The 22781-nt window shown below is 41.0% G+C and overlaps 1 protein-coding gene across 4 annotated transcripts in view; it reads right to left on the bottom strand.

The window, feature by feature from the left end:
* Positions 1–7421: 7421 nt before the first annotated feature.
* FAT3 (FAT atypical cadherin 3) overlaps positions 7422–22781 on the bottom strand; it is a 378200-nt gene continuing 362840 nt past the window's right edge. Inside the window, exons 23-29 of one of the 4 annotated variants that reach the window (XM_088522317.1) lie at positions 19165–19318; positions 17655–18310; positions 15406–15519; positions 11933–11992; positions 9767–9842; positions 9340–9375; positions 8559–8692 (exon numbers count right to left, since the gene is read on the bottom strand). In XM_088522317.1, the coding sequence (XP_088378443.1) occupies positions 9772–9842; positions 11933–11992; positions 15406–15519; positions 17655–18310; positions 19165–19318 (1055 nt within the window). In that variant the 3' untranslated portion in view covers positions 8559–8692; positions 9340–9375; positions 9767–9771. Of the gene's footprint in view, positions 8693–9339; positions 9376–9766; positions 9843–11932; positions 11993–15405; positions 15520–17654; positions 18311–19164; positions 19319–22781 lie in introns of all 4 variants that reach the window. The other 3 variants (XM_088522315.1, XM_088522314.1, XM_088522316.1) reach the window with 3 other exon arrangements.

The raw sequence follows: 22781 nt of genomic DNA on the forward strand, positions 1-22781 counted from the left end.
TAGCTGGAAAAGAAGTTTCTGTTCGCTGTTTTGCTTCTTTATTTCCCATATACATGGGTCTGAACAATACTCTCACATAACTGATAACAGGTTGAGGTAGGCACCTTTTTTCTCTCCTTCGCCAGTTTACGGCAGCACTTGCCCTTTTAAAGGCAATTTATGACATGCTGAAGCAAATGGACCAGCTGGGACTAGCTTCTATGCAGCTGGTTCTTTGTAGCTTCACTAGACAACAGCTTTGGAGTAGTTGCATCCACAGAGTTTGGTGGATTTATCCATAGCTCCCGATGGGGCTGCTGGTTGCTTTTTGTTAGTACCTGCAGAAGGTTAGTATTTGGCCAACTAGGTCCTCTCCAAAGGTGCTGGAAACGAATACTCATGTCAAATGATCCTAGGTGAACAACTGGCAGCAGACTTAATTCATATGCCTATCAATTAAGGCTCCCTTGACTTTTCTGTTTGATAGGCCATGGCAGATAGGATGTAGCTTTCCCATAAACAACACGTCAGTGACCTCTGGAGCCAATCACTGGATCCTTGTTGGTCTAGCTGATTAGGTCCTACAGCCCAGTGGCTGCTGCCTTGCGCAGGAGGGAGGAATTTGAGTACTCCCTGAAGTGCAGAAAAACAAGTTTAGCCAGGGAAATGGGTTAAATATGTGCATAAAAACACCATCACTTCTGTAAGGGAAAAAAATACATCCCAGAAAGTTAAAATATGATAGGAAAAAGTCATAACTGAACTTGATTTTCACCTGCTGTTGCATTTTCTCTGCTTCCTCTCTTACCAAACCAGGCATGGTTCTCTCTGCAGCTGATAAACCTTTCAGAGAAACCTTCCTTCCTTGCAGCATTTAACCGCTGGCTAAGAGGAGGTAGGGGGTTTCTAAATCGCTTTCTCTGAACTTAAGAGAAAGTCCCATTACTGAATTGATTTTTTTTTCCTCATTGCATGGTAAGAGTGGAGATGCGACGGAGGCAAGTGGGAGGGAGAAAGGATGTTACCAGCAGGGAAACGTCTTTGAACTGAAAATTGAGATGCCCACAGGTAGGAAAGACTTTTTCTTCACTTCTGTGTGACCAATTCATAGAGTACTGCAACATCCCCAGTGTATTTATGAAGGGCTAGAAGTGACATAGATAGCCACCCAACTTTGATTTCCATATTGCTTTGCAGCAGACATGTTCTGGCAGAAAAAAAAGGGAAACCATCTCAGTAAAACAACCTGCAGGTCCCTCATCTCACCAGGACTGTGTTTTACCATTTGTTCATTTTCATCTTTTTCTCACTAAATTTTATTTTCTCACTTTTAAACCATGATAGCTTTGGCTATTTCATGACTGTTGTATTCATTGGCAACACTGCAATATTGATGTGAGGGGTTTCACTTTGTTGTCCTGACTAAGCTGAAAGTTTACACAACCTATTATTATAGCACATGGTAGGAAGAATTAACTTATTTTTGACCTAAGGACACTTAGTGGTGCTGTCTCCATGTTGACATAATGCTTATGTGAATTTTGACCCATTTGCCACCTCAGTTCTCATTTTTCCATCCTAAAGAAACACTGACACCACTGCAGAACTCCAGGTCTTGACAGCAAACTGAGGAAAGAGTTTTAAGTAGAAGTCATTTATTTTCTGAATGTTCTTCTAACTAGTTTTACTTCTCTGTCTACTGCTCTGCTCAGTCTCGCGGTATTGGTGAGCATCACCAAACTGTGGTGCTACACATTTGTTGAGCAAAAAATCTGTTGGGAAAGCTAGGAAAGGAGAAGAGCTCCTCCCACAAGCAGGGGATGGAGTCACAGAAGTGCCGTGCTGGAGGTGCACGTTGGTCCTGCCACATGGTAGGACACCCATCCCACGTGTCCCCGATGGGCAGCTAATGGGAGAGCCAAACCACCCCCGGGACCTGGCTCCGATGATGGAACTCACTGTTTTGATGGCAACATGATGATACGATGTCCTTCACGTCTCTTGAGGACATGAGGGCAACAGTGTCAGCGCACACATACCTACTACACAGCTCTTGTCAAGGGAACCCCTCAGTGGGTTGAGGGCTCCCTAAGGAGGAATTGCAGCGTAATAATGAAATTAAAGAATCCAAAAAGTAGCATGTTATAATCCTTGCAGAACTAATACTTCTTGTCTTGTTCCCTCCTTTGAAAACAGGATAAAAATCAAGAAAAAATCAACACAGCTGGGCTTTTTTTTTTTTCTTTTTGTTTACTTGGAAAATTTAGCCATCAACTTTAGCAAATTTTGGCAGTTACAAACCTGTACACTTTTTTTTTTGTTGTTGTTGTCATTTTGTTTTTATAGCAAAAGAACACAAGACAATACTGCCAACAGCAACTATGAAGAAACAATTAGTTTTCAGGTGAGGGACTATACCCACTTGAAGTGATAAACCTTCCCTTTTGCATAAGGTTGAATTTGTTGTCATTGGAGAAATGACATCTCTTAATACCTACTTGAAATGGCATAAAAATCATATCTCTATTTTTTTTGTGCAAAACACATTCATTTAAAAAAAGTCAATAAAAAACATCTTCTTAAAAACAGAAAAAGTTAAACAAAAAGAGCTGAACCAAAAGGAAAGTTACAGTACATTTTGAAATGATTAAAAAGTACCAGTTTTCAAATGTAAAACTTTTTTTTTTGCTGTTATCTTAAAAGTTTAACCCAACTTGGATGACTCTTTAGAATTATATCAAACAAACAAATGAACCGAAAAAAATTAAAGCGACCTGACTGGCATCAAATATCTACAAAAGCCTGGTAATTTGAAACCATTATATACATTATTTTATAAACTTCTTTTTCAACACCAAAACATACATCTTTTACAAACCAGCCTGCTTGCAACAGGTAAAATTTACAAGACAATCTTTCCATACAGTGCTTTAAAGAGAACTGCTTTCATTCCTAAGCAACTTTGTCACTTCCTGAAAAGCGGCAGTATGGGCTCATTTGACTGTTAAATAAGAGCAATTCAGGTATTCCTAGGACAGAAGAATGCCACAGTTCTGAGGGCTCCAATCTCCTTCCATAACACAGTTCAAGTGCACTCTTAACACTGGTAAAGATTACTTATGGCCTTTGTGTAATACATCATCTTTGTAATTATTGCTTTTCATTATTACATAAAGAAATGAATTTAATTTCATTTCCTCTCCATTCGCCCACCCCTTGTATGATGCATCTCATTTACTAACTGAATGCCCCTTTGATAGTGGGTGTTGAAAGTCAGGTTTATGAAATGCAGGCTAAAGGCCATGGATAATGGTCAACAATCTAAACTTCTAGGGCACAAATCACTGGTGTATTGAGAAAAATAAGAGATGCAAACAGGCAAAAGGAACAGTTCTCCACAGACCGTGTATCACAGTATTAACCTGAAGTTGTCGCTCTCTCTTTGGAAACCTTGAAATGTCCATGATTACTCAGTTTATAGTTCCAAAATTCCAACAAAGCGCAGATGTACTTCCACAGCTGGGTTTCAATAGCTGTTGTTCTCCATTAGGATGGATGCCACCTTTCCAAACAAAGTCAAACAGAACTGGTCCAGGGCTCCTTCAACGTTCTCCTGTATTTGGAATTACTGGCTATAAAGAATTCCCATACCATTCATTTTAATGAGTTTTTTCAAACAGACTCTTGATGCACAGCAAAGCTGTGACCTGAAGATATTTTTCCTTTCTCTTTCTTCACTTTTCTCTTTACAGTGGAAGTTATGCTGAGAGAGCAACACATCATCTTCTCAGAGCTGACTATCTGCAGGACTTTCAGTGAAAACAGGCTGCTACCTTCTTAATGACCAGCACGTCAGTGGCATGCACTTCCTTACAGTGTTGTATTCAGTCTGAGTTTCTGATTAGGGAGGGTACCAAAAGAGTAGGCTAGCACTAAGTCAGACCATGCAAGGAAATTTAGAAAAATAAAAATCTGAGGACCAAAATTCGACCCATCTATGGAACATACAAAGGATGAGAGTCTGCTTCAGAGACACAACCTTTTGCCTTAAGAAATACAGTGACTCTTGAGAGTCTTTGACGCCTTCCAGCTTTGCATTGCCTATAGGCTTAAGAAACCCACAGGATAACTGAGGATCAAGGGTGATAGCAAGTTATAGGAACCTGTCTTGGCTGCACGGATATCACAGCATTGTCACGAGTCTCTGCAGTGCTGCATCCTCCTGGTCACCCTCACATGCTCTGTGCTATAGGAGGGTCCTCAGAAGGCCACTTCACAGTTGTCACAGGAGGGGCTGTCCCTTTGGCCCTATGGGAAGGAAGTAATGCTCTGTCATGGGATCACCTTTGGTCCTTTGCTCTGCAAAAGACACTTGATCTGGACAACCATTGCATTCGGTATCTTTGAGAATATGGTTTTAGGGATTTTTTTTACTTTTCTTTTCTTTTCTTTTCTTTTCTTTTCTTTTCTTTTCTTTTCTTTTTTCTTTTTTTTTAGGATTTTTATAATCTAAAGGCAGAATAATTAGGATGATTAAGAAAAGTTGATCAGTCAAATTTTTCCTCTTGCACAAGGATACTTAATGCAGTCTTGGCAGCATAAATTGCACTGTCAGTCTCTTTAAGGACCTTTCCATTGCCAGAATTACCGACAGAGCTGCCTGTGCACATGGTGTCCTTAACCCGGGCCAAAACACGGACAACATGCACCCTCTTTCAGCCAGACACTCACACCTTGCAAATTTAGTGGGCTTTGATACAAGCATGCATTAGCATTTTAACAAATTGCCTCTTTCTCTCCTTGCTTTCTTACAAAAGGCAAGGTCTCTAGCGATCCCAAGGGATATTTATCAGCTGATCAGCTGTACTTTTGCCTAGGGAACCTCTCCTGCAGATGACTCTGAAAGAAAGTACTGTGCAGTGGAGCCATCTACAGAACATGAACAGAAATACAGACATGCAGGATTAGGGCTCAACAGGCAGCAGAGATGTCAAGGGAGGCTCTAACAAAACCATGGACCTAGGAAAGACAGCAGCAGCTATATAAAAATTATCACCTGGCAGACAGATATTGGATGAAGCAGTGTGAACCCTATTATATTTACAACAGGTTGTGACAATGTTGTAACTGCACAGATTAAAAGACTAGGGGTCACTAATGTACAGCAGCAATTAAAAAAGAAAATAAGATGGTTGTTTGGATTAATGTGAGAGATAGCAACATGACAATTTTACTCCCTAGGAGGTATTTCACCTTGGGATCTGCACCCAGGTTTAACCAGTTTATCAGAAAGAGCAGAAGGAAACGCCAAAGGCCACAGAAGTGCTAACACGCACAGAGGGGCATCGACTCGGAGACGGAGAGATGAGACGAGGCCCGTTGGGTTTGGAGAGGAGGAGATACTGAGGTATAGAGGTCATGAGCGGGACAGAGAAGGCTAAACTGGGTGACCCTTCCCAACAGCACTTTAATAAGTAGGTGTTCAGTGAAATTAAATGGCAACAATATCAAAACAGGAAAAATATTATACATTGTATTTATGCATCTTTTACTAGTAAAACTCACTATTTTTACCGACAAGATATTACTGAGGCAACAAGCTTAGTAAAAAACATTGCTCTGTTTTGTATGGCAATTGCTAGGCTCCCAGTGATGTTTCCCCTTGTGACACTTTTGATATGTCCAAGTAAATGTTTGATATCACCGTCTCTGTCTTTCTCCAGATTTTTCATTACTAAGATGACAAGTACACTTGTCTGGGGGCTAAAATACAACTAGTTGCATAATAGATTTAAATGTACCACACCAAAATTGAGTAGGAACAAACGCCGTAAATACTGCAGCCAGATGCTAAGAAAGAGTATTACATTCTCAGAAAACAGTACCAGCTTTAAAACTGCAGCTCAGCACCTGAATTTGCAGGTATATTTTTCGAACTCAAATGTTCCTGCTCTTGAACAGGCATCAGTCTAATTCTTGCACCTGTTTTCCAGCAACACAAGCATTGTGAGCAATGCAAGTCATCCTCTATCTGTTCCTCAACACTTGCCAAACCATTTTATGGCTGCATTTCAAACAAATCCCTCGGTTCCTTGCAATCACGATGCAAATTTCCATTTTTTCCCTTGAAAACACTGGGAGAAAGCAGGGAAAGGGAGTTGAAATGTACCACGAGCACATTCAGAATGCATCACTCTGACAGAAGCATGTTAACTTCGAGAAGACCAAGTGACATTCATAAATTCAATGAACAGGAACTATACGCAGACAAGTACTTGATAATACTTGTATGTGCAGTACATGGCTTTTCTAAAAGTTTGCTCAATTTATTCATGTACCTCTGAAAAACAAGCTGTTTTCTAATGAAGAACTGCTGCATGAACCCAAAGAAAAGATCTTCACCAACCTTGCACTGATCATGAGATACTGGAGGGAAGCAGCAACATAGCACATCTACTCCATGAATTTTAGAGATCCTGTTTTATTAAAAGTGTTACAAGCTGCAATTGCTTAAATTACATTCTATTATTAATTTCTTTTTGTTTGGAATAATTTTGAATAAACAGTTCCTGTATGTCACAAAATGGCCCACAATTTAATTTGGGGTGAAAATCAAGTCAGTTAAGAATACATTGCCTAGAATACAACTGCTGAAACTATTCAATTAAGACACTTGACCAAGAGACAGGATATGGAAACTGGCATGGGAAACCTGTTGATATATCTGTTCATCTGTAACAATGCTTCACCTTCCCAACAGTTTATCAAAATGACTGTAATGTGGCATGGAAAGAATGGATGAAACCGCGGCAGTAACGCATGCTCCAGACTCGCACTCACTGTGTTAGGTGTAGAGATGATGCAAAATGGTGGTGGTAAAAACATCTTCAAAGAACTAAGCCAAGGGTGTGTATATTCTGCTTTAAAATGTTGAATGAAAACCTTTTATTTCAAAATCACGCTTAGCTCCAACTGAAAATCTAGGGCCAGATACTTGGCTACAGTCCATCCTTGCCGTTCCACTAACTGAGACAGTTTACAGCAGGTGAGAAGGGATCCCATAACCAGTGGGGATGGACATTTACCAAACAATGGTAAACTAAAAATGTGAGATTATAGCACCATTATATTCAACTTAATTACAACTAATTTTACTGCAATAATTATAGCACAATGGCTGCTGCTAAAAAGGTTATTGTGCAATTTAGGAATGTCAAATCAGCAGCAGCACTTTGCAGAAACCTATGTTTCCAGACTGCTTTCTGGTGTATATTCAGTCATATTGCATGTGAAGTCAAGGGAAGCCACACGTAGCTAGGGGCCGGGCTGGACAACTAGAAAGTCAAAATATGATGTTTTTAGAAGGTGAAATCTGTTGCATATCTGAAGATAAGTTTTAAAAAATGGCACCCAAATTAGGGCAACTTGGTGTAAATATACACTGCACATATGCCACTCTATATGCATGCAAGTTATAATGAAATCCTATATAACAAAAACTATAGGTATTTATGAACAAATGACTAGTATCTTGTCTTCAACACATCAACGTTAATTGCTTTTTTTACGCCATCAGAACTGTTATACAAAGCAGCCTCAGCAATCACTTACTTTTCACTCTTTTGCTGACATAAAATTTCATGCAACAATGTGTCTTGGAATGATCCATACCAGGTCATTAATACTGTGGGGAGATTATAACACTGTAACACTTTTAATAATACAATATCAAAAAACACCCAAACCCTGGGGGAAGAGGACATAAAGAAAGAAATTATCTAGCAATGAGATTTTTTCCACCCCCTGCTTCATAAGCTCTGTTTTACTCTTGCTAATAAATAGAGGGTACACACTCTCCAGATTGCCTGGAACAATTTTGTGATGTGCAACACTTAACACAATTGATCTCTTTGTGTCTGCACATACAGTATCATTTCCGAACAAGTTAATAATGGATTATAGTGTATTTTTGCCTTGCCCAATATACATAGATACACCTTTAGCAAAATTTCTTCTCAATATTTATACTATTAATTGGACCAGATGACCAAAAAAAAAAAATCAAAAGAAGAGGAAGAAAAAGGGAGTTTCCTTTACACTTGTGTCTGATGCTGGGTCTCCACAAATGGAATGTGAACATTTTCTAGGTTGAGTTCCTCCACACTTTCATAGTCACTCATGGCTACTTCGGAGTCATCAAAGCCGCAGCTGGCTGAGACGTCAGAGGAGGAGGCATCTAGAGAGTTGTGCAAGGATAAGGGCATCTTACCTGCACCAACATTTTCTGTGTTCTGGCTTGGGCCAACAGCAAAAGTACTAAACTCATTCCCAGCCTGAGACCCTGCCGTGTCCGTCTCGTTGGGGAATGGATGAGGAGGGAGGTACTGGCTAGGGTGGAAGTGCGGCCGTCGCCTGCGGTCCGGGCTGAGCGTGCTTGCCATCGAGACCGGCTGCGAGGGCGGAAGGGTGTCGTATTGGTCCGGATAATCCTCTGGAAGAGGAGGTGGTAACTGGTCCTGGCTTAAAAACTCCTCTTCGTGAGGGGGAGGGTAGTCGCTGTCGATGTCGTAGCCACCAAGGTAGTAATCTGTTTCCAGCTCTCTGGTACTGCCGTGGTGAACGGAGCCTCCATCCGCGGTCTCGAAGTGGGGCACTTCCTCAATGTCGGATAAACGCGCGCTTGGCATCCAGTCGGAGGTATCCCAGTGATACGCTGCAGCGGGAGAGAGAAGCGCAGCGCGTTGTTAGGACGCAGCCCCTGATGGAAACAGGCTGCTGTGCATGCACGTGCTAAAGAGCAACCTGTGAACCCTCGCAACACGGTTAAACCGCAGCATGCGCCACAGGCCATGGACACAGGTCAGCCATGCTCTGACCAGAGGGGCAGGAGAGAGGAACAAAAATGTATTACACTAACGCAAACAAGCAAAGAAACAACACATGACCACTCTATGGTATTTTATAACTTAGGATGCTACTAGTTTGCATTAGAAATTACGAGGCTATAAAATCAAAATGATAAAAATCTTTAAATTAATGCTTTCTACACATAATTGAAAAAAAATACACGAATGAAGTCAGCATGCTTATGATATTGCACTGGATCTCCCCTTCCACCTCCAATGACTTTGTTGCAGAAAAGAAAGTGTATAAGCAAACAATCTGATTGACTGAGACACGGACAACTGGATCCTGAAAGAAAAAACATGTGGCTGGCCATACTCATGCAGCATTCGAACACAACAGAACTCAAACAAAACAGGGCACGTGAAGCAGATCAAAGTGAAAAAAGATTAAGCCAGTGCCCTCCCCACCGCAGCGCAGACCAAGAGACACCAGAATGTGTCTAAGAAAAGTCACCTCTGTTGTAGTTCTGTCCTTGATCCATTACAGACACTGTCAGACACAAAGTGAAAAGTAAAAACTGGTAACTCGGAGCTGGTTACCAGCACAGTATATTACAAATGAGAACACAAATGCATGCATATTTCTAATGTACAGCGGGCTCAGTGTCATTTTTAGTAGTTTTAATTGCTTTTTATTTTAATGTACAAGATAAGCTTGCCCCGTCAAATACAAACATACATAAAGAAATGATTATGTCATGTGTATTATATTCCTTTTCTATGGGGTCTTAATTGTTTACCCTTATTGAGCAGATACGAAATTACATTAGAGCTGGAGTTCTTAACACAGAAAGGGCTATCTGCCCCCTGTAAGGCTTTTAATTGCAAAAGTACATTTCTCTCTCACTTGTTCACTTTGAAACAGAAAAATAAGAATCTACCATTCTCAGGGCCGGTTCAAACAAATCTGGGCCCACCTGGGCTCAGATACCATGGTGATGGGCACGGTATAAGAACCTGAATAGAATAGAATACAAAGCCATTTAATGGGGCCGTCGGCTGCAGCGGCCCCCCGTCCCCAGCGCCCCCCGCCTGCACTGCCATGCTAGGTGGCGGGGAGCGAGGCATTCCAGCACGGAGAGGCGAGCGCGGGGCAGAGAGCGAGGGAAGAGGTCGTGTGTGGAACAGGAGGGGAAGAGCAAGCTGCAGCGCTTTCTAGATGAGATGCTCGTGTTCAGCCACAGGTTATCGGGCTTCATGCAAGAAGTCGCTGGGCAAAGTCTCGAGACCGCGTTGTTGCAGGTGCTCTGGTTGGGGAATAGTCCTCTCTGGCATTAACCTCTGGGCCTAAAGCGGGGATGAGATAAATGGAGAGAGGACAATTCTCCAGGCTATGAGTACCACTCATAGCACCACTCTCCTCTGGCTATGAGTACCACTCTTGCCCTTGCTTATCACCACATAGTGCATGGGGCGATGTGATTTATTCATTAGCTAGAGGGCAGCTTTTTAACTGCTCTGGGTTAGTCTGGGGGGAAGAGGGTTGAGGCTACTGCAGGTTTGGCAGCTCTGTCTGAACCGGCCCTAACCCCATTTCCCTTCTCTTCCTTTCTTGTTCTTTCTTTCAAGAGGATTTTGCTGTCTTTCAGCCAGTGCAAGGCCATTGCACGCAGGCTGTGTCAGACACCTCGGAGCTGCGTCGTCTCGCGATCCCATAGAACCTCACTGATCTGCTGACTGCACAACCCGCAGCTCCCGCGGGAAGGGGCCCCTCAGCCCGCCGCTCGAGCCCTTCCCTCCTGGGGCTTCAGAGCAACATTCCTGCCAGTGATCACCCTCAATTCCTGTGCGTCTAACAGTATGCACCACTTTCACCAGCTCTGGTGCAGAACAGGTCTCACAAAGATTTCAAGAGTGAGCAAAACCTCTTGAAATTCTTGTTCAAGAATTTGACTGCTCAAGCCTTTCTGTAGGAAGGTAATACCATTTATGGTCATGCTTTCTTTTCAGTGTTTTATTTTTTTTCTTATTTTTTAAGTGCTGTTAACCTCAGCTAACTTTCTATTGGACGGCCAAAACTAGGCTATTTTTACATTTCAGGAAATAAGTAAAAATGCCACAGACAAATATTCAAGTGTCATCATTATTTAGGACTAAATGTGCTTTCTAAAACCGTTGTTAGAATACCTAAAGAGAAAAATCAGTTATTTCACAGAAATAAATTCCTTGATCATCTTTTAGCATTATTCAGGTTGGGCTAGCTGCAGTTTTCAAAGCTGCCTTAACTTTGTTAAAGACGTTAAATTTTGGACTCATGAATAACATGAGTTTATGGCGAACTGACTTCCTCAGGGTAAAGCATAAATAAATAAAAGTAATGTTTAGCTTTGAAAGATCACATTTTATCAGTAGATGACAAAATGCTGTGCAAAAGAGGAAAGTGGTGATACTCCTTGTTCACAGATACAGAAACTGGTCTGCTTGAAACACAATTTGCCTAAGGTTACCTAGGCAGTCAGTGGCAGAGCTGAGTACTGGGTCACTGGACTCAACTGTGACGGTCTTTCCCAGTGCTCAGGGCAATGCAACCGAGCTGCCTCACTATGTGACATCCTTGCAGTTGTGTCTATACATCTCCTATCTATCTGACACTATGGCACCTGGGGCAAACTGGCTACCTGCCTAACACCACTGTGCACCTCTCCACATAGAGTTTATAATCCAGCTTTCCTGCTGCCTCGGATTCTTTACAGCCTTCCTGCATCTTCTTCAGTTTCCCAGCCTCCGCAAACAGAATAATCCCAATGATTTGTCTGCATTATGAATTGAATCCTATTTTCTCTGAAGGCAATGGAAATAAGCAAGCAAAAACATTGACTTGAACAGAAGAGGATGAAGGCCTGGGCTCCTTTTCTATCGCCTCCAATTACCCAAAGTTACATCACTCTTGTGTTCTTGAGTTTGCTGGTGAACATGCTGGTCTGCAAATCTCAATCACCCGCCATGGTTTTGCTGGTCAGTGTAGATTAGTGAGGTTCTGCTGGGATGTTTCACAATGAGAACACGAAGCATTGTTGCATAACAATAAGGAAAAAAAAGTTAAATACCTTCATTTTCTATAGTGTCAACTACATTGTTGACAAGCTGTATGACAGTCACTATGGAAGCTTGCATGGGAGGGAAAGCAGAAAATAAAGGGAAGGGAAGGACAGCTTCAGGTTAGTATTTAAAACACAGATCATATGTTACCACAATAAATTCTCTCAAACAGACAGAAGTGACATTGAACCAAAAAAAAGGCTGCCAACCAATTCATGATTTATGCAGTGGATTGCAGGACATTTCATTTCAGATAATCCCATACATTTTCAGAATGGTGATAAATTCCAAAGCAGCATTTCCAAAAAGGCATATGGGATGATGTATATAACCTCATAAATTCAAACAGACTGGTCAGCTGATTCAATTAACCAAAGCAGTATCTTGTCTACCTGACACTAATTTCTAATTCATTCTTGCTTAAAGGTCTCCAGAGACACCGCCATGTGCTCCAAGGGATCATTATCTTTTAGACCATCACAAAATCTCAAATGGTGCTAAGCCCTCAGCTTAATCTACTTCTGAACAGGAATGTTTTACGTATTTACTGTATGCGCTGTTCAGTATAACGCCTCTGGGATTTTAAGCAGTACTACTATAATTAAAAGGACACAGTTAAGTAGGCTTTGTTCAAAATTTGTTCTGCATTTGATAGAATACATTCGCAGATGCTCTGTATCTTGCAACTGTTTTACCAAAATATACTTTTCCCTTGAAATTGCTAACATAAAAAATGCAATCATTTAACACGGAGCCAAACAGGGCTACAATGTGTGGCCTTCTCAGTGATCTGGAGTTTGCCCCAGCTCACACCCTGACACTCGAGAACTTGAGACAAAACCCACTCAAAACAGTGGGGAAGCTCTCATTATGTCTGGTAGACACTGAATCAAGCTTTCCCCCCTGTCTTTAATTGCTCTGAGACAACTGACAGCTTTGGAGCAGGCTGAGGTAGGGACTGGAAATGCTGAGTCAGAGATATTTTGGTGTCATAAATTCAATAGACCTAGAGGCCACTGAGAGAAAATGGGTTAACAGTAATAACACCATTCAAATACACTGAACATATAGAAGACTCTGCTAAATTTTGGGCAAGACACCAGAGATCTCATCAAATTTCCTCAGTCCTTGTTGAATGCTTGCCAAAAAGAGCTTTGATAAGCCAAAGAAACTATATTTTAATGCTATGATGAGCATGCTTATGCCATGCTTATGCCATCAGTGGCACTGGTAATTGTAAAAGCAAGGGAGACTCATAGTGGCTAATGCATATAAACATTATGCAAAAATAAGAGACACCATGTAATTAACTGCTGTGCAGCTGGGAATAGAGCCACAAGAGGAGCACTGGCCACCACTGCAGCAGAAAGGTGACAACAGCATCCTAGTGCTGGCTTCCCTGCTGACCTGAGTGCTGGAAACAAAGAAGCCACCACCAAGGTTTGCTCCTCTGCTAACGAGAGGGTCAGACAAACGGCAATGTGAGAGGGGAAAGTGATGCTTCTACAAGGAGCTCGGAGTTACAGGCAAGGGACAGTGAGAAACTGAAGGTCACGGAAATCAGGGCCAGTGTAATGTCCTCATGGCAGCTAAGGGCTGGCTCAGAACCAAGAGGTGACACAGGGCAAAATATCCAAACCCCACATTGCCCTCGGGTAGAAAATTGGTGCTATCACTCTGCAGTTTCTTGGAGACTTTTGTCACAGGCCTTCCATTCCAAGTGACATGTTTACATGAGCATTTCACAGCTCCAGCAGGGCCCATTGCTTCTCTGGTGCAAGAGTCAGAACTGTGGTTTTACCACATTGTCACAACGATTTGTTCAGAAACATGACATGAGCCTGCGTGTCTTCCCTGTCCAACCAAATAAGCACCCAGCCACAGTTGTCTCAACTCTGGAAGAACAGGCGTGAAGAAGGAGCATCCCTCCTTATCGCCCTGAAGAACATGGATGCCCAATTGCATTTGTTGCAGTTTCACCAACAACCTCACAGCACTAACTAGATGGAAGTGGGGAATTAAAATGACAGGAAGAATTTGTAACTCCAAAAGCAGTATCCTCTAGCCCCTATGTTCACGTTACTGTGTAGATGTTCACTTACATCTGTATTTTAGGCTCTTCTACCACAAACCCTCTCCCACTCCTCTGCCAGTGCAAGAAAGCTAGAGCATGCTGCCTGTCACTACCTCTGCAAAATGACTTGGATGATTTAAGTCCTCTCCCTCAGTCACTCTGAAGATAGCTGAGCATTGATTTGTTTAGACCCTGAACTAGAATTATCTTTAAAAATCCATATTTTAAATGCAGCTTTCACAAAATATGAATGGGCGCAGAAGGGCAAATCCAACTTCGGAGGGTACTATGGCAGTGACTTAAATGGAGGCAGCATCCCACACTTGAAAAGCCCAAACAGTATTTGGGAGATATAATAAGTAAGCATGTCTACAGTAAAAAAATATCTGAATAATTATTATAGTATCAACAACACTACCACTTTCTTTTTTCTTCCTCTTCTTCAGGGAAAAAGTGTCTGAAAAGCATTGAGAAGCCTGACAAAAACACTCATGGCACTCATGATGGAAAAAGACCACAACTGAAGCAAAAGGAAATGCAAGCGCACTTCAGTTTAAGGGCTTTTCCCAACATTTAAGAGTACTTGGGGAAGGGCTGCATGTCATCGCTGTAAAAGTGAGTTTCCAGACAGTTCATTAACTGATACTGAGGATTATAAGTGCAATTTCTTTGTGATAATCTTTTCCTGTGTATTTGAATGAGGCTTCCCTGAGATACGTCATCCCTCCAAGGAAGAAACATCCTCCCTTTTCTCAGATCCGCTGCTCAATACACATGGGCCTTAGGAGCAAATGTTTCATCTGACTCAGTAGGTCTCATTCAGGCTGTATCTGGCTCTGCCTATGTCACCCACTGAGATAATGATCTAGGACTTGACAGTGGGCAACTAATACTCTCCGAGCAGGAATTTAAGGGTGATCTATTCTTCGTTCAGCTGTGATTACCAGGAAGAGGCCAAGTCACCAAAGATTGCTCATTGCTGCATGTGGAGCACTAGCAGAGTTTTGCTGGGCCCATGAAGGAGACCTGGCACACTGCACAGAAATCCCTGTTGCACTGACTCGTAAAACATGAAAGTCAACCTGTTCTAAGAGGAAAAATGGTAGAAAGTCTACAGTTAAGCATGTTCCTTATTAGTCAGCTTGCATGCTGCCAGAGGCCCTGCTGTATCACACCTATAATTCACTATATGGCTTAGAAGTGATACAACAGCTGCAAACATCAAGATGCTAATTACAGTCATATAATTAAAAAAAAGGCCACAAGCAGAGGGTTTATACCCAGGACTTTCTAACTTCCAGTATTGTTAAAGGGTTTTCTAAATATTTCCTGAATTTTTATAGTACTAGAAAAAGAGTTTAATCCCTTTGTTCCCAGCATAATAAAGATTAAAAAAGCATCTCTTACCATTGTCATCACCCGAATCCGACTGGAAGGAGCTGAGGGACTGTACTTCAGAGTTGCTGCCTTTATTGCTTCCTGCAAAACAGGTCACTTCTTCAGCGTCATCAACCTCTTTACCTTCATCGACAGCAAAAACAAAGCAAAATGGTGCTCTATAGGTATGCACATTTGTCTATTCATACCATGGAGCCATTTAAATGTTGCCACCAAACGGCCTTTTTTTTTGGTCAGAATAGAATTCATTCCTTCAGACAGAGGAAACGACCTATTGGTTAAGAAGGCAGCTGATGAAAATACTTGGACTTTTGAAGTATCTGAAGCCCAAATAGTTTTTCAAGTGGCTCACACCACCATAATCAAGGAAGAAAAATCTGTATTCAATATTGCCCTTTTCACGCCATGTTATCTCAGCAGCAAAGAAAATGAAGACTTAAAAACTGTGATAAAACATCTTATACAAGAGATCACAGTCACATTTATCTTTACTGTTTATTTCCTAATTTGAGAGTCTCATTAAAAGCTCATTCAAAGCTTGGAGAAGTTATTGGGCATCTTGGAAATTGCATCAGTGGTCCTTGGATCATATTTTAATGGCTCTGCTGCTGACAAATAGTAGATTAATTTACGTTGCTTTTCATCAAGGACATTCACTCTTGACAATTCTCATGTGATTAAACACACAAAAACAAGCACATTCAATCATACATTCTCTGAGCGATAATAAGGAACAAAAAGTTATCCTTCATAATAAGCACTGAGATACCTAAGCTAATTACAAACGGCCAAGCTCAGGTACTGCAAACAGGCTATTCACATAAGTTCAGCTCTGCACCTGGTATCTGTGGATATTTCTAACCAGCATGAGGCACCTCCATACAGAACTGGTTGATTAGCTCCTGCTGAGAAACAGGGCACATGCTAGATGGAGTGAGTGCTGCAGTAATGAAGCTGTACTGCTTCTCACCTGACAGCTGAGGTCAGTCTCTGGGGTACATCCTCCTGCTGTATAGCAATTTTTTCAGATACTAGCAGTGTCTGTGGCAGAAACACCCCACACAATACAGGACAGAATGCACATGGAGGTTTGCATACTTATTCTTTCAGTCGATAAAGGTATATTAAATGGTTAAAAAGCTCCACCACTACATTATCGCAACTTTTGTGGAATACAACTTGAAGAAATGAAAATTATTCCAGATTTTCACTAAAAGTCCTTTGCCAGGGTGTTGCCTTTGATGAAAATATGCATGCCAAGACATAGATATAAGGTAGTTCCAGATTCCTCTCTCTATTCCTCAGATCATATTATCTGAAAAAAATGGGACTATAAACATTATTGATCATAGGGTATTATTGGGTATTAATTGTGGCAGTTTTAGTTTAAGCAGGCAATGGGATTGGATGCATTAGGAAAAAATCCCCCCAAAATACCAAAAAAATACCAAAAAAAAAAAACCCAAAAAAAACCTCCAAGTCCATATGACCTGTCCTGACTTTTGAAGATAGATAATGCAGGATCTTCACTCTGACCCTGCAAACTGGTATTTCCTGAAGTGACAGAATATGTCAAGTTTTCCTACAGCTTGTTCAGGAATGGTGGTGTGCTACGATATCAGTCTGGAGAAACAAAACACAAATGTTTTAATTTTAAGGATCAGAAGTTTTGTATCATTCTGATACTGAATGAGGATAGGATTGCAATGGACTGAAAAGGTGTCCACTAAGTAGGGCATGATTCCCTGCTCCTTTTCAGAGACACTGGAAATACTAAATATTTGATAATACAGTAGAGCTCTTCCAAAACAGTGCTGCTTCTTGCGGAATTTTTTAACACTTGAAACCTCCTTGGGAGACTAACTGTGCAATGACAACAGTTTGTAGTCAAAAATTACACCCACTTTTTCCAAAGCAAGATGCTTGCATTGTAGCACTTAAAGAAGCATACCTGCTTTCTGAACAAGCAAGACAAGTATATGTTTAGTCACATTTAGATGCATATAAGTAGAACACTCATGTCTAGTGTTAATTATATCATTTCAAAACATAATCATTTCTTTTTGAAAAATAACACTGTAAAGTATGTCAGTCTTCAGCTTAGTGCATTAAATGTTCTCCATTGAGCTTGCAGAACATTTGCCAAAGAACGTTTTGTGATTAATTCTGCTACTCCTGCACTACTGCAACTGCCGCATGCAGAAAACGGCACTTACCTACAGCAGGAAAGAGCGAGAAGAGTGTGCAGCACTACTTACTTTCTGTCCCGGTGTCCCATGTGCTTTTCCTGATGGAGTCACAGTCTGAGCGACAGGGAGACACAGCGGGCAGGTTTGGAGCTACACTACACACGACGACACCCCGCCTTGCCGTCAGTATTCGAGGGGACTCGGGATGAAACGTCGTCATCTCCTGGTGCTCCACCCCAAGACCATCCACTATCTTGTCCAGGTTATTCCGCGAGTCGCTTTGAAAGCACGGAGTATAGGCCATTGGCCTCACGGGAACCTGTGGAGGCCCAACCTCTTGGTAGATATTTCTGCTGTCTCCACTGTTCCGTATGTTCTTGAACTGGATGCCGTTACTCTTGTTGAGCAGGGCGGCAGTAGCTGGATCCTGTACAAGGGTGATGTTGTTGCGTGAATAATTCTTCCTGAACACCTTCTTGCGAAAAATAATGAAGAGGACGATCAGCACAAATATGACAAACAGGACCACAGCTATTCCTATTAGCTCCTCCTTGCCGACGTATGAATGTCCAGCTTGTATATTGGGTACCACCACAGGCCGAAGGCCGCAGTACTGCCCCACGTAGCCGGGAGTGCAGTTACACAGAAAGGAACCAAATATGTTGACACAGGAGCCACCATTTTCACATTCTTCTCTCTCACACTCGTTGATATCTTCCTCACACCTTGAAAGAAGAAAAGGAGAACATGGATCTTGAAGAACGTTTAGCAAGCAGCCCAGTTTGCACGTGATGACTTGGGTTGCCAAGGGGCACCACTACAGTTAACACCTTGTCAGTATTTAGCAAATGGTTGTATTAATATCTTATTTTATGGCAATTATATTTTTTCTACAGATAAAAAAGCACTCCATGGTTTATAAGTCAATAAAATGGAAATATCAACATGGTCCTAAGAGTTTAAAGCATCTGATAGAAAAAGACTTCTTGATTCTGATGCTGCTCACAGAATGTAATAAAAGAATTCAGCATTTTTATACTTTTCTGGAACTGTCCCATGGGATTCAGTACAAAATATTAAGAGGATTCAAGGAGAGAATAGCAGGGAGACTAAATATAGGAAAAAATAGGGTACTAATTTGAGAGAGGAGGTGGAAATAATGAATATGTAAAATTACTTAGGGCTGAACATAAAATGAGCAAATATTAGAGAAGTATTAAGAATAGAAAGAAGAACCTTAAATAGACAGAAAGTTGAACAGGTGACAAAAAACAAAACAAAACAAAAATTGAAACAATGGAAGAATGAAACAAGCCACGTGAGAAGAAGAAACACGCTGAAGTGCAGGTGAGGGAATTTTTTGTTTCTACACTGCATCAATGATGAAGGTCAGGATTTAAAAAAATAATGAATGTAACAAATTCAGCTTTTATGGCAAGCCTAAGGTGACTAAATAATTTTGACTGCCTTTTTGCTATGTAAATACTAGTATTTCGGTGCAAAATGCCCTATCACCTCTGCTACACCCTCTGTCAGTGAATTGCAAAGCTCCAGGCACCGTGTGGCGAGGCCTACTTACGTTACGCCCGTCAGGCCATGTTTGCAGTTGCAAATGAACGCATTGCCGATGGGATCGCACGACCCTCCGTTTCGACAGGGGTTTGGGAAGCAGGCTGTAATCTCTGACTCGCAGTTTTTCCCAGTAAACTGGGAGAGGCAGTTGCACTGATAGCCTGGGAAGTGAGGAACACAGAGAGAAATAAATCCGATGTCTGGGCAACTGAAGCTCATGTCTACAACCAAGGACCAGAGGAATGACTGCAAACCAAGAGTTGGGCTGCAAGAGATACTCTAAATCAAGGATATATTTCCTGCTTTCCCCCTGCCCCTCAAAAAGACCACATTTGCTGACAGCAGCAGCCTGTACTTCTCTTGGAACTTCACTTGGAACTTCACTCAAGAGCAAATGCATTTCTGCATCTGCCTTTTACAAGGAGAGCACAGTAGGAATGTGTCAGCAATAATAAAACACTTGACAATGATACTTAACACTTTCATAAAATGCATCATCTAGGCATGAGCTATGAGCTTGATAAGGGCAGCTGAACTCGTCAATGCCATCTCTAATCAGAGCTGATTAGCTGCAGTGTTTGCTATTAGAAAACTGATTAATCACAAGCTGGAATAAATCAGACATAACTCTGCTCAAGTAGAGAGGGACCCCGTGAGATCATGGTCCTGCTTCCATATTTCTTGCCTGCAGAGGAGCAACATCAGTCAGAAACAGATTTCAAAATGATCAGTTCTCTCCTCCAACTACTAAATGACATGTTTTTAACTCTCTTCATGATTTCATATGGCAAAAAGCCATTAATAAAAACTTTATTTAAGGTCATAAAGAAACCCAGTGAGACAGTGCACCACTTTGGATTGTGAATTAGACATTTAAATCTGAGTCCTTTTTCACTCCAAGAGAACAAGGACCATGTAGTTGGTGGTGAAAAAGAAAATGTGGCTAAGGCAGTCCCTGGGAGGAGAAAGTCTCTTGGATTAGAGCATTGAGCTGGCTAAGTTTTCCTGGATATCTAAATCTAAATGCTCCAAACAGACATGTGAACTTGCAGGCGAGGTTCAAACCCAGCCATGATGTTAATATACCAAAATAGCTTCCTGCAAATGTCCTATTAAGCAACATGAACAAGAAAACTTCCTGCAATTCATCCTGCTGGAGTTAGAGCTGACATGGTTCAATGCAACTCATTTTAGTGCTAGAATTTTAGAGACAAGCTGATGTATATGTAATACCACTCTACTGGTGATAAACACATATACTTAAAAAAAAATCTGTATCTATTCATTTGAAGCTATGCAAAAATTAGAGATAGGCATTTTAAAAGACACTGTTCTAGGAAAGAAGCCAGGAATTTAAGGCACAGTTATGAGGAAGAGAATTTCACACAAACAATATGGAAAAGCCCAGTGGGGGTATGAGGCAAAACCATTTCTGCATGAGGTTTTTCTCAATTGGGCCATTCTGCCCAATTTTTATGTCCTATATCTGGTTCAATTTCCCTTGTTCCATTACTCTAATCAAATTCTTTCATGAGGACAGGCTCTAGAGAACATACTTGGAACCAGACTTACTGGCTTATTCAGTCAAGAGTCCAATCCCATTTAATTTAAGATAAATGAAATAGATACTCAAACATCATGGTGTTTTGTTGCCCTACTATAAAGAGGAAGATAGAAGCGCTGTTGTTTTCAAGGTTGCAGAGTTAACGGAGAGAAACAAAATCTCTTTGGGAATTCCCTGAAAGCATGTTTGGTCTGCATCAGCAAGACGGGATTATTTTTTGGGCTCTTGCATGTATTTCACTTGGATAATGTGAATAACCTTCTGGAGGGATGGGGCCTGAGACTGAAGCATTGGAAAATTGCGACTGCGCTGGCCATTGTATTTTGAAGCCATCCCTATGGAAGACTTATTATTAGCTGGAAAAGTCCCTGATCTAGAAATAATGTAGGAGGGAATCATAGGATGAGTAAGTAAGGCTTCAGTGTTCCATTTTATGACTGAACAGTGACATCTATAGTTCAAAAATTTAGAGTAATGTTTTTATATATAATTTTATGGTCTCTCTGAGTTTAGTGAAATGAAAATGTTCCAACATAAAACCGTTTTATTCTTAAATGCACTTTTTCTGTATATGATAGCAGAATAGATATGTTTTTTCTATTTGTTAAATTGTATTTTAAACTAAGTTACTTTAAAGTGACTTAAAAAAAAAAGAACTGTAGCTAAATTACTAGTTGCCAATCACTATTAAAACATAACCTACATTTTCACTTCTTCCACTTGCTTCAATCACATTAATTCCAGTTCTGGCTTCTCATTCATTGTCATATTTATTCACTGCAGACAATTTGAAAAATACTATTTAGTACAAAAAAAAATCCTCTTTTGTCTCATTATAAAAAGGTGGATTTATTCATTTTTGTTACTACCCATTATTAAAAGTGGGTAATATGAACTAACTTGGATGAACATTTTATAGTAAGAGGAGGGGAAACTGATTGTTTTGGATGGCTCAGAGCTCTATAGGGTAGTCAGTGTATGAACAAAATCAAGATGAAAAGCCTGTTTATGAAAGTGTACATTTTTGACTGAACTCGATGTAAGGATCTCCTGGTGGAACACAGTCACATGTTGGAAGACTGTGATCCAGAAAAAAAAGCTCTTGGTCAGGAGTGCACTCCAGATGCTTGTTGCCCTTTTAACTTAATATCCACACCATATACTATGTTTCTTCCCCTCCTTTTAGCACAAGAATAAAAAGCAAATTTTCCACAGCCAAGGACAGCACAGTTGAAGGAAAGATTATGTGTCCCTCTCTTCTCAGTAGGGGAGGAAAGAAACCTCCTTCCAGCTATCTAGGATTGCTTGTGCCACAAAAGGCACTACCAAGAGGGCATCCAGAGCAAGGACAGGTTCAACACACCAGGCTACTCCTAGGCTAGCAAGCCCTACCTTCTTAGTGTGTCTTTTTCAGTCATACAAATTGTTAAGAGGAAAAATGATATTTCAATCTGTACTTCCGCCTGCTTTAAACGAGGACATGGCTTTCACCTGGTACAGGCTTTGGCTCTTGCATTTGAACTCACCATGTAGTTCCCTTCAATGCTGTGAAGCAAGACCTGAAACAGGCTTGCCCTCCATAGCCTTTCATGGTGAGTTCATGGATGAGAAGAACCAAAGGTGAACAGGATCCCTCCCAGCACTTGTATTCTGGTAGACAAGAACTGCCTGTTTGTCAGCAATACAGATTCCTGCCACTTCAGACTTATCTTACTTGTCTTCAGAGATGTGATCATTGTCTCATGCCAAACCTGGTATGAATACAACCCTGTTTTTATTAGGCTAGTGCCTTCTATGAAACTAACAGCACAACTGGGCTGTATTTGCTTTGAAACTGGTATATTAAATCCAGATATCTGAAAACGTAGCTATAAGAAAAGATTTAAAAAAATCTAAAACCTTTTACAAATGAAAATTGACATGCAAATTTGAGATGCTAGCAGTAAAGTTTTCTGTTTTGTTTGTGTGCATGACAGTACAAGAACATATTCAAGTCTAGGTCCATGGTCATGGTATTAATACACAATATTTCCTTATACATCATTCTACCTAATCCTCAA

The sequence above is a fragment of the Tinamus guttatus genome, unplaced genomic scaffold, assembly GCF_059628265.1.
Source record: "Tinamus guttatus ecotype Peru unplaced genomic scaffold, ASM5962826v1 Tinamus_guttatus_pri_ptg000150l, whole genome shotgun sequence".
NCBI classification, from domain to species: domain Eukaryota; kingdom Metazoa; phylum Chordata; class Aves; order Tinamiformes; family Tinamidae; genus Tinamus; species Tinamus guttatus.